General features: G+C 49.9%; 1 protein-coding gene across 3 annotated transcripts in view; it reads right to left on the bottom strand.

The window, feature by feature from the left end:
• Positions 1-7,643: 7,643 nt before the first annotated feature.
• TBC1D32 (TBC1 domain family member 32) overlaps positions 7,644-12,178 on the bottom strand; it is an 87,648-nt gene continuing 83,113 nt past the window's right edge. For all 3 annotated transcript variants that reach the window (XM_066574752.1, XM_066574746.1, XM_066574760.1), the window contains one exon: positions 7,644-9,392. In XM_066574752.1, coding sequence (XP_066430849.1) covers positions 9,282-9,392 — 111 coding nt within the window. In that variant the 3' untranslated portion in view covers positions 7,644-9,281. The remainder of the gene's footprint in view (positions 9,393-12,178) is intronic.

Here is a 12,178-nt window from a genome sequence, read left to right as displayed (position 1 = left end):
CCTTATGCCATTGTTCCTCCCCCCAAGTGAAAAAGGTGGTCAATATGGGACTACAGCTCTCATGTTTCCACGAGTAGCGGACTCTGCCCTCAGAGTTCTGCTGCCGAGGGCAGAATCCTGGTGGCTCCCCACCAGCGCTGCAGCCCCAGTGCCCACCACATGGAACAGGGAACAAGCGGCGTGTGGTCACATGCCATTCTCTATGCATGTGGCTGCTCAGCTACTCACAGGCTTCAGTGGTGATTCTTCTGTGGTCGCTGAAGCCTGTCAGTTTAGTTATATTGTGTTGTCTACAATTGTGACTGAAAAGAATCACACCACATTTTGTTAGTAATCAATGCAGAAATCTAGGTAGCTCTCAGGGATTCACTTACTTTTTCTTGCAACTGCATATCTCCTTGTATATAGCGACATGGACCATGCTGGAATAACATAGCACTGGTATACTGTATAACGCTATATGCACTGTTATACATTTATCCTACACCAGATGTTACCAGCAACACTAAGTAATAATGTCAGGCTAATGTTAAAGGGGTTTTCCAGGGAGAATACGATTGATGACCTATCTTCAAGACCAGCTGGTGTTCAAGACTCAGAATCCCAACCGATCAGCTGATTATGCACTTACTGACAGTGCTGCAAATACACAGGGGTCGGCAGTAGAGATGAGTGAGCACCAAAATGCTCGGGTGCTCGTTACTCGGGACGAAAATTTCACGATGCTCGAGGGTTCGTTTCGAATAACGAACCCCATTAAAGTCAATGGGCGACCTGAGCATTTTTGTATATCGCCGATGCTCGCTAAGGTGTCCATTTGTGAAAATCTGGGCAATTCAAGAAAGTGATGGGAACGACACAGCAACAGATAGGGCAGGCGAGGGGCTACATGTTGGGCTGCATCTCAAGTTCCCAGGTCCCACTATTAAGCCACAATAGCGGCAAGAGTGGGCCCCCCCTCCCAACAATTTTTACTTCTGAAAAGCCCTCATTAGCAATGCATACCTTAGCTAAGCACCACACTACCTCCAACAAAGCACAATCACTGCCTGCATGACACTCCGCTGCCACTTCTCCTGGGTTACATGCTGCCCAACCCCCCCCCCCCCCCCCCCGCACGACCCAGTGTCCACAGTGCACGCCAAAGTGTCCCTGCGCAGCCTTCAGCTGCCCTCATGCCACACCACCCTCATGTCTATTTATAAGTGCGTCTGCCAGGGAGGAACCGCAGGCACACACTGCAGAGGGTTGGCACGGCTAGGCAGCGACCCTCTTTAAAAGGGGCAGGACGATAGCCCACAATGCTGTACAGAAGCAATGAGAAATATAATCCTGTGCCACCGCCATCAGGAGCTGCACACGTGGGCATAGCAATGGGGAACCTATGTGCCACACACTATTCATTCTGTCAAGGTGTCTGCATGCCCCTGTCAGACCGGGATTTTTTATAAATAGTCACAGGCAGGTACAACTCCGCAATGGGAATTCTGTGTGCACCCACAGCATGGGTGGCTCCCTAGAACCCACCGGCTGTACATAAATGTATCCCATTGCAGTGCCCTGGACAGCAGAGCTAACGTCAGATTAAATGCAGGTGGGCTTCGGACCACACTGCATGCCCCAGTCAGACTGGGTTTTTTTTTTATAAGTAGACACAGGCAGGTACAACTCCCTATTGTGAAGTCCGTGTGGACGAACAGCATGGGTGGCTCCCAAGAACCCACCGGCGGTACATAAATATATCCCATTGCATTGCCCATCACAGCTGAGGTAATGTCATGTTTAATGCAGGTGGGCTTGGGTCCACACTGCATGCCCCAGTCAGAATGGGGTTCTTTAGAAGTGGACACATGCAGTTACAACTCCGTGTGGACCGACAGCATGAGTGGGTGCCAGGAAGCCACCGGCGGTACATAAATATATCCCATTGCAGTGCCCAGCACAGCTGAGGTAATGTCATGTTTAATGCAGGTGGTCTTCGGCCCACACTGCATGCCCCAGTCAGACTGGGGTTCTTTAGAAGTGGACACATGCAGTTACAACTCCGTGTGGACCGACAGCATGGGTGGGTCCCAGGAAGCCACCGGCGGTACATAAACATATCCCATTGCATTGCCCATCACAGCTGAGGTAATGTCATGTTTAATGCAGGTGGCCTTGGGCCCACACTGCATGCCCCAGTCAGACTGGGGTTCTTTAGAAGTGGACACATGCAGTTACAACTCCGTGTGGACCGACAGCATGGGTGGGTCCCAGGAAGCCACCGGCGGTACATAAATATATCCCATTGCATTGCCCATCACAGCTGAGGTAATGTCATGTTTAATGCAGGTGGGCTTCGGCCCACACTGCATGCCCCAGTCAGACTGGGGTTCTTTAGAAGTGGACACATGCAGTTACAACTCCGTGTGGACCGACAGCATGGGTGGCTCCCTGGAACCCACTGGCGGTACATAAATATATCCCATTGCAGTGCCCAGCACAGCTGATGTAACGTCAGCTTTAATGCAGGTGGGCAAAAAATTAATTGGATTACACTGTAGGCGAGGGCTCAAAAAAATTGGTGTACCAACAGTACTAATGTACCTCAGAAAAATTGCCCATGCCCAACCAAGAGGGCAGGTGAAACCCATTAATCGCTTTGGTTAATGTGGCTTAATTTGTAACTAGGCCTGGAGGCAGCCCAGTTAAAATAAAAATTGGTTCAGGTGCAAGTTTCAACGCTTTAATGAGCATTGAAACGTATAAAAATTGTTTACAAAAATTATATGACTGAGCCTTGTGGGCCTAAGAAAAATTGCCCGTTCGGCGTGATTACGTCAGGTTTCAGGAGGAGGAGCAGGAGGATGAATAGAATACACAGATTGATGAAGCTAAAAGGTCCCCATTTTTGATGGTGATAGAGAACGATGCTTCCATCCACGGGTGCAGCCTACGTATTGCTTAGGTATCGCTGCTGTCCGCTGGTGGAGAAGAGAAGTCCGGGGAAATCCAGGCTTTGTTCATCTTAATGAGTGTAAGCCTGTCGGCACTGTCGGTTGGCAGGCGGGTACGCTTATCCGTGATGATTCCCCCAGCCGCACTAAACACCCTCTCTGACAAGACGCTAGCCGCAGGACAAGCAAGCACCTCCAGGGCATACAGCGCGAGTTCAGGCCACGTGTCCAGCTTCGACACCTAGTAGTTGTAGGGGGCACAGGCGTCACGGAGGACGGTCGTGCGATCGGCTACGTACTCCCTCACCATCCTTTTACAGTGCTCCCGCCGACTCAGCCGTGACTGGGGAGCGGTGACACAGTCTTGCTGGGGAGCCAGAAAGCTGTCAAAGGCCTTAGAGAGTGTTCCCCTGCATGTGCTGTACATGTTGCCTGATCTCCGCGCCTCCCCTGCTACCTGGCCCTCGGAACTGCGCCTTCTGCCACTAGCGGTGTCGCATGGGAATTTTACCATCAGCTTGTCCGCCAGGGTCCTGTGGTATAGCATCACTCTCGAACCCCTTTCCTCTTCGGGTATGAGAGTGCAAAGGTTCTCCCTATACCATGGGTCGAGCAGTGTGTACACCCAGTAATCCGTAGTGACCAGAATGCGTGTAACGCGAGGGTCACGAGAAAGGCATCCTAACATGAAGTCAGCCATGTGTGCCAGGGTACCTGTACGCAACACATGGCTGTCCTCACTAGGAAGATCACTTTCAGGATCCTCCTCCTCCGGCCATACACGCTGAAAGGATGACAGGCAAGCAGCATGGGTACCCTCAGCAGTGGGCCAAGCTGTCTCTTCCCCTCCTCCTCATGCTCCTCCACCTCCTCCTCAACGCGCTGAGATATAGACAGGAGAGTGCTCTGACTATCCAGCGACATACTGTCTTCCCCCGCCTCCGTTTCCAACCGCAAAGCGTCTGCCTTTATGCTTTGCAAGGAACTTCTCAAGAGGCATAGCAGAGGAATGGTGACGCTAATGATTGCAGCATCCCCGCTCACCATCTGGGTAGACTCCTCAAAGTTTCCAAGGACCTGGCAGATGTCTGCCAACCAGGCCCACTCTTCTGTAAAGAATTGAGGAGGCTGACTCCCACTGCGCCGCCCATGTTGGAGTTGGTATTCCACTATAGCTCTACGCTGCTCATAGAGCCTGGCCAACATGTGGAGCGTAGAGTTCCACCGTGTGGGCACGTTGCACAGCAGTCGGTGCACTGGCAGATTAAACCGATGTTGCAGGGTGCGCAGGGTGGCAGCGTCCGTGTGGGACTTGCGGAAATGTGTGCAGAGCCAGCACACCTTTCCGAGCAGGTCTGACAAGCGTGGGTAGCTTTTCAGAAAGCGCTGAACCACCAAATTAAAGACGTGGGCCAGGCATGGCACGTGCGTGAGGCTGCCGAGCTGCAGAGCCGCCACCAGGTTACGGCCATTGTCACACACGACCATGCCCGGTTGGAGGCTCAGCGGCGCAAGCCAGCGGTCGGTCTGCTCTGTCAGACCCTGCAGCAGTTCGTGGGCCGTGTGCCTCTTCTCTCCTAAGCTGAGTAGTTTCAGCACGGCCTGCTGACGCATGCCCACCGCTGTGCTGCCACGCCGCGCGACACCGACTGCTGGCGACGTGCTGCTGACACATCTTGATTGCGAGACAGAGGTTGCGTAGGAGGAGGAGGAGGAGGGTGCTTTAGTGGAGGAAGCATACACCACCGCAGATACCACCACCGAGCTGGGGCCCGCAATTCTGGGGGTGGGTAGGACGTGAGCGGTCCTAGGCTCTGACTCTGTCCCAGCCTCCACTAAATTCACCCAATGTGCCGTCAGGGAGATATAGTGGCCCTGCCCGCCTGTGCTTGTCCACGTGTCCGTTGTTAAGTCCTTGGCAGTAACCGTGTTGGTGAGGGCGCGTACAATGTTGCGGGAGACGTGGTCGTGCAGGGCTGGGATGGCACATCGGGAAAAGTAGTGGCGACTGGGAACTGAGTAGCGCGGGGCCGCCGCCGCCATCATATCTTTGAAAGCCTCCGTTTCCACAACCCTATACGGCAGCATCTCCAGGCTGATGAATTTGGCTATGTGCACGTTTAAGCGTGCGACGGCTGGACGGTGCGCTGAGAGACATTGGTGGATGGGGCCGAGGACAGCGGAGGTGAGGGTGTGGGTGCAGGCCAGGAGACGGTAGTGCCTGTGTCCTGAGAGGGGGGTTGGATCTCAGTGGCAGGTTGGGGCACAGGGGGAGAGGCAGCGGTGCAAAACGGAGGCGGTGAACGGCCTTCGTCCCACCTTGTGGGGTGCTTGGCCATCATATGTTTGCGCATGCTGGTGGTGGTTCCCCGGATGATCGTGGCGCGACAAAGGTTGCACACCACTGTTCGTCGGTCGTCTGCACTCTCAGTGAAAAACTGCCAGACCTTTGAGCACCTCGGCCTCTGCAGGGTGGCATGGCGCGAGGGGTCGCTTTGGGAAACAGTTGGTGGATTATTCGGTCTGGCCCTGCCTCTACCCCTGGCCACCGCAGTGCCTCTTCCAACCTGCCCTGCTGCTGCACTTGCCTCCGTCTGAAGACCTTCCTCAGTGGGCGTAGCAAACCAGGTGGGGTCAGTCACCTCATCGTCCTGCTGCTCTTCCTCCGAATCCTCTGTGCGCTCCTCCCTCGGACTTACTCCAATTACTACTACCTGAGTGATAGACAACTGTGTCTCATCGTCCTCGTCCTCCTCACCCACTGAAAGCTCTTGAGACAGTTGCCGGAAGTCCCCAGCCTCATCCCCCGAACCCCGGGAACTTTCCAAAGGTTGGGCATCGGTCACGACAAACTCCTCCAGTGGGAGGGGATTCGGAACCATTGCTGCCCATTCTGGGCAGGGGCCCGAGAACAGTTCCTGGGAGTCTGCCTGCTCCTCAGAATGTATCATTGTAATGGAGTGAGGAGGCTGGGAGGAAGGAGGAGCAGCAGCCAGAGGATTCAGAGTTGCAGCAGTGGACGGCGCAGAATTCTGGGTGGTCGATAGATTGCTGGATGCACTTTCTGCCATCCACGACAGGACCTGCTCACACTGCTCATTTTCTAATAAAGGTCTACTGCGTGGACCTATTAATTGTGAGATGAATGTGGGGACGCCAGAAACGTGCCTCTCTCCTTATCCCGCAGCAGTCGGCTGCGATACACCTGGATCAGGAGCTCGGCCTGTGCCCACACCCTGACTTGGGCCTTCGCGTCCTCGCCCGAGTCCACGTCCTCTAGGCCTACCCCTACCCCTCAGCATGGTGTATTACCAGTAGTGCAGAAACAGAACGCTGTAATTAAATGTGCCGCTTATTGGCCTGTGGTTGGAGGCTGACTTCGCTTACGGAACGCACAGCAGAGCCAGGAAAGAATTTTGCGCAAGCCTGCTGTAACACTTAGCTGGCTGCGTATTAATTAGGACTACTACCCTCAGCAGAGACGCAGTACACTCAGGACGGTCACAGGCAGCCCAAATAGAATGTTTTTTCCCAAATTATTTTGGAAAAGCCCACTGCCTATATACACAGTATATCTCTTTCACTGTCCCTGGCTCACCACTACTGGCCCTGGACTATGTAAAATTACTGCAGACTGTTTCCCTCTGGACAGGATGACAGCGGTGATGTGTAACGCACAGCAGAGCCAGGAAAGAATTTTGCGCAAGCCTGCTGTAACACTTAGCTGGCTGCGTATTAATTAGGACTACTACCCCCAGCAGAGATGCAGTACACTCAGGACGGTCACAGGCAGCCCAAATAGAATGTTTTTTCACAATTTTTTTTGGAAAAGCCCACTGCCTATATACACAGTATATCTCTTTCACTGTCCCTGCCTCACCACTACTGGCCCTGGACTATGTAAAATTACTGCAGACTGAGGACGCAATGCTCTGCACGGCCGATATACAAAAAAAAAAAAAGTGCAACACTGCAAAAAGCAGCCTCAACAGTACTGCACACAGTCAGATGTGGCCCTAAGAAGGACCGTTGGGGTTCTTGAAGCCTAATATAACACCTAACACTCTCCCTATAGCAGCAGCAGCATCAGCAGCACTTTCCCTGATCTCTGTCAGAATGCATCTGTGGCGAGCCGCGGGAGGGGCCGATTTATATACTCGGGTGACACCTGATCTCGCCAGCCACTCACTGCAGGGGGGTGGTATAGGGCTTGAACGTCGCAGGGGGAAGTTGTAATGCCTTCCCTGTCTTTCTATTGGCCAGAAAAGCGCGCTAACGTCTCAGAGATGAAAGTGAAAGTAACTCGAACATCGCGTGGTGCTCGCCTCTAGTAACGAGCATCTCGAACACGCTAATACTCCAACGAGTATCAAGCTCGGACGAGTACGTTCGCTCATCTCTAGTCGTCAGGCACGGCTCGTGTTGATTTCAATGAGACTCCAACCTGCAGTTAAAAGCGCCGGCCACTACACAGAGTTCAGCGCAGAGACTTCTGTTGCTTCCACTCCGACCTCTTTGTATTTGCGGCGCTGTCAGTGAGCACACAATTAGATGATCGCTCAGAGTCCCAAGCGACGGACACCAGCCGATCAAATATTGATGACCTATCCTGTGGATAGGTCATCAGCAGTATTTTTCCTGAAAAACCCCTTTAAATCTGTGCATAAACACTGTGGTAAAGCAGGACCAACATATCAAAATCTTGAAAATAAATTACTATATTTTTACAAAAATAATGATTATTACATCATACAATTGATATCAGTAATATTAACACAGTGTAAAGCACCCTGAAAACACGTTCAAAAGTAAAGAAACCACTAAAGTCTGCATCTTGTTATAAGGGTGCTTTTACATGGGACGGAATTAGTCCTCATGGACATTTCTGCGCCATAATGTTATCCCGGTAATGGAGCTTGAGTTCCGCACCTGTTAAAATCTGCACGTCTTTACTGAAAACCGCAAGATTAAATTCTGCAACAGAACAGCCTTGTGCTGTGGAATTAGGGACGTCTTGCAGAATTGTTGCTGCGGATTACTAGCATCCAAGAGATGGAATTCCACAATTAACATCTATGGAAAAAATGCAAGAAATTCCACAAGATATTCTGCAGTTAAAAACAAAATCAGCACTAAGCGACAAAATCCACATCTGAACTACATGCTGCAGACAATTCCGTCCCGTGTGAAGACGCCCTAATAACACTCACTGAAGTCCTCAAACATTTCATTGCAGAACACTATGGCCGCCTTTTAGAGCCTGAAATGGTTGATAACGGGACACATTACTCCATCCAGCTGCACCGTAACTTGAGGCTAACTATCTCTTTAACTGGATAATAGATTTGCTAAAACACATTCCACAGGTTATAAAAATAAGATCACTACAAGTGAATGTGTTGTACGGTGTGTTCACACATTGCGCAAATTCCACAGCAGAAACATTTACTGTTAAAGCGAATGGGATTTAAGAAAATCCCATTCACATGCAGAAATAAAAAAAATGCTGTGGGTTTTCTTCTGTATCTATACTGTAAGACCGGCCTCACACGAACAAGTCGGATTCCGCGAGCGGATATCTGCAGTGGGAGATATGCGTATGGCTGCGTATGCATGTGGTTTTCTGCGCAGATGTACAGCGTATAGTTTGCGCTAAAGAAAGAACGCAAATGGGAATGACTTCAGAAAATTGCCCAACCCTCAGGATCTCCCTTCTATCGCCCAGGTGACGTGCTGTTGTGAGAGCTGCTCTGAGAACCAAGCCTTCAGAATGGGATACTGCTCTCTAGGCTTGACTGGTTTATACTACTTATTTAGGAAGTAGTATAAATCACTTTAGAAAAAAGAAGCCACTTATTCTTGTGGAGGAAGAGGCCAGAAGAACAAGCGGAGGTTGCAGACAGGCTAGATGGATGTGTTGCTCCCCAGACTCCGTCCTGCATGGTCTGCCCACAAATTCCTGCTTTCTTTATACCATTTGTTATCTGATCTCCTAGCACCATGCATATGAATCCATGTTCATACGCAATGTTTATTGTGTATGCACAGCAGATCAAACGCATCCATAGAGATCAATGGAGCTCATACACGTGGAATCCGCAGGAAAATAGAGCAGACTGCAATTTTTCTTCCACTTGTGCAACCTGCAATTCCTATGCGCAAGTTTGAGCGAATCGGTGAAAGTCAATGCATTTGATAAACCATGTTCGTGTGAGACCGGCCTAACTCTAACCTGTGGTGCTGCTGCAGCTTTGTAGCATTTCCACAACATGTGAAGACCTTCCTTTAAAACAAAAAAAAGCAGTCTGTAAGAAGGTTGGTATTTTTTTCCTGTTGCTTGTTCAGTTATATGCAGTATTTTTTCATTTCTTTTAAGACCATTGGCCTGTACATTTGCTCGAGGCTTTCCATGAATTCCAGATGATCACCAAATTTAAATCCATGAATTGCTTCTTCCTGTAAGGAAATAAAACATAAGACTAAGTATACACATGACTTCTAATCAAAAGCATAACTAAAGGCTAAAGGGCCCAGGTGCAAGAGTTCAGCTCACCCCACCTACCTGTACCGGTACCCATACCTAAACCATGCTGTCTACAGCTGCAAAACAAATTTACATACATGATCTAATCAAAAACGTCTCGCATCACTCCGGGGAAGTCACGATCCTCCACAGCGGCTGCCAATGGGGAAACCCTGCACCACATTGTGTGCACCTAGCACATGGTACGTTGCTGCCGCTGGGCCCCATTGAAAACAATGGGACATGCAATGCGAGAGCACACAAAAAGTTAGGGCTGCAGGGACCTCATTTCTCCTGTATATAATTATATATGTATAGCTAGTATAAGCTATACATCTCCCTGTATATTTTCCAGCAGGATAATGCTCAGCCGCACGCACAAGGGGTTCACAGGAGACCCCACAACACTGTCACACTTTCATAGCTGCCCGGTCATCAGATTTATCATCAATAGAACATGTATGGGTCCATTTGGGACACCAATGTTCACAGCCAATGAGTTTGGATGATCTAGAGGCTCAGTTACAGCAAATGTGGATCAATATGCTACAGGATACAATACAGAACCTGTATGACCCCCCCCCCCCACCCCCACGTATAACATCTTACATCAAAGTTAGAGGTAGTGCAACAGGTAGAGCCTCGTTGCCCGTCTGTATCACATCTTGTATCCAAGCTAGAGGTGGTACAACAGGGTACTAGAGCCTCCATGCCCACCGTATCACATCTTGCATCCTAGCTAGAGGCAGTACAACAGGGTACTAGAGCCTCCATGCCCGCCTATATCACATCTTGCATCCAAGCTAGAGGCGCCCAATAGGATACGAGAGCCTCCATGCCCAGCCGTATCACATCTTGTATCCAAGCTTGAGGTGGCCCAATAGGGTACTAGAGCCTCCATGCCCAGCCGTATTACATCTTGTATCCAAGCTAGAGGCGGTACAACAGGGTACTAGAGCCTCCATGTCCGCCCGTATCACATCTTGTATCCAAGCTAGAGGCAGTACAACACAATTTTTTTCACAATTCAGAAGGCATACAGGCAGAGAGGGTACAGTTACAGGACTACCACACCTGAAGCGGGAGTCATAACCCTGTGGCTGGACCGCTGCTGTGTACCTCTCTAGCAGACAGCCCTTCTGTGGTGCCTAGCACAGTGAGAGGAGAGCAGGGCGCGCAGACGCCATGCACATGGTGTCCAGGAGCAGCAGGATGAGGACATCATTATCCAGCTATGCTCCACTGCATGCACAGCGTCTGCCTCCCCTCCTCTCCTGCGCAGGTCATAAGGTTGTGACCATTGTCATGTTCATATTATTATAGTCTTGTACATATGAATATGTAGTAAATATGCTTGTTGTATTATAGTCATCATTGGTAACATGACTAATAGCATTAGATATCTTTCGCATAGACTTTTGCAATCTCTCTATTAACATGACATGCTGAATGCCCTCATTTTTTAATGCATTATTATTACTTTTTGCTTGGGAACTCATCTCTTCTGTTATGTGATATTTTAATATAATTCTGTTTAATAAAATGTAATTCTTTTTATTGAGGCTTTTGCGTACTGACCTCTTTTTTGCCTATTCATTATGCAGCTGAGCATGTATTTATGGTTGTAATATGCGCAACTTTGATTTACTGTATGTCAAGATGTGCTACAGGCGGCCATGGAGGCTCTAGTACCCTGCTGTACCACCTCTAGCTTGGATACAAAATGTGATAGGGCAGGCATGGAGGCTCTAGTACCCTGCTGTACCACCTCTAGCTTGGATACAAGATGTGATAGGGCAGGCATGGAGGCTCTGGTACCCTGCTGTACTGCCTCTAGCTTGAAATTAAGATGTGCATACTGGTGGGCATGGAGGCTGTAGTACCCTGCTGTACCGTCTCTAGCTTGGATGTAAGATGTGCTACAGGTGGGCATGGAGGCTCTAGTACCCTGTTGGGTCACCTCTAGCTTGCATGTAAGATATGATATAGGTGGGCATGGAGGCTCTAGTACCCTGATGGGTTACCTCTAGCTTGGATGCAAGATGTGATACAGGTGGGCATGGAGGCTCTAGTACCCTGTTGTACTGCCTCTAGCTTGGATACAAGATGTGCTAGCGGCAGGCATGGAGGCTCTAGTACCCTTTTGTACCGCCTCCAGCTTGGATGTAAGATGTGCTACAGGCGGGCATGGAGGCTCTAGTACCCTGTTGGGCCATCTCTAGCTTGAGTGCAAGAAGCAATATGGGCGAGCATGGAGGCTTTAGTATCCTGTTATACCGCCTCTAGCTTGAATAGAAGATGTGATAGGGGCGGGCATGGAGGCTCTAGTACCCTGTTGTACCGCCTCTAGCTTAGATGTAAGATATGATACGGCATAGAGGCATACAGGTTCTGTATGGTATCCTGTGCATATCATTCCACATTTGCTGTAACTGAGCCTCTAGATCGTAGAAACTTGAAGGCTGTCGAAATTGGCATCTCAAATGATCCCATGCAAGTGGTAAGTAAGTGCAAAACAGCATTCATAGTGCCTAAGTAATGCAGCTACCAGACTGGAAATGAGTGCATATACAAACCGGCACACAGAATGCTTAAGGTAGAGATGTAAAATGATGGTAAGGAGAGGAGGAGGGTAACCAGAGACCACAAGAGTAGGGCAATTTGTGTGGGGTTTTTTGGTACACTCCTCTCCCAGTCTTCCCCTATATTGTTTCCCCTC

This window comes from Eleutherodactylus coqui, chromosome 1, assembly GCF_035609145.1.
Source record: "Eleutherodactylus coqui strain aEleCoq1 chromosome 1, aEleCoq1.hap1, whole genome shotgun sequence".
NCBI classification, from domain to species: domain Eukaryota; kingdom Metazoa; phylum Chordata; class Amphibia; order Anura; family Eleutherodactylidae; genus Eleutherodactylus; species Eleutherodactylus coqui.
The sequence above is the reverse complement of the archived record's forward strand: the minus strand, read 5'-3'. Positions and strand labels throughout refer to the sequence as shown.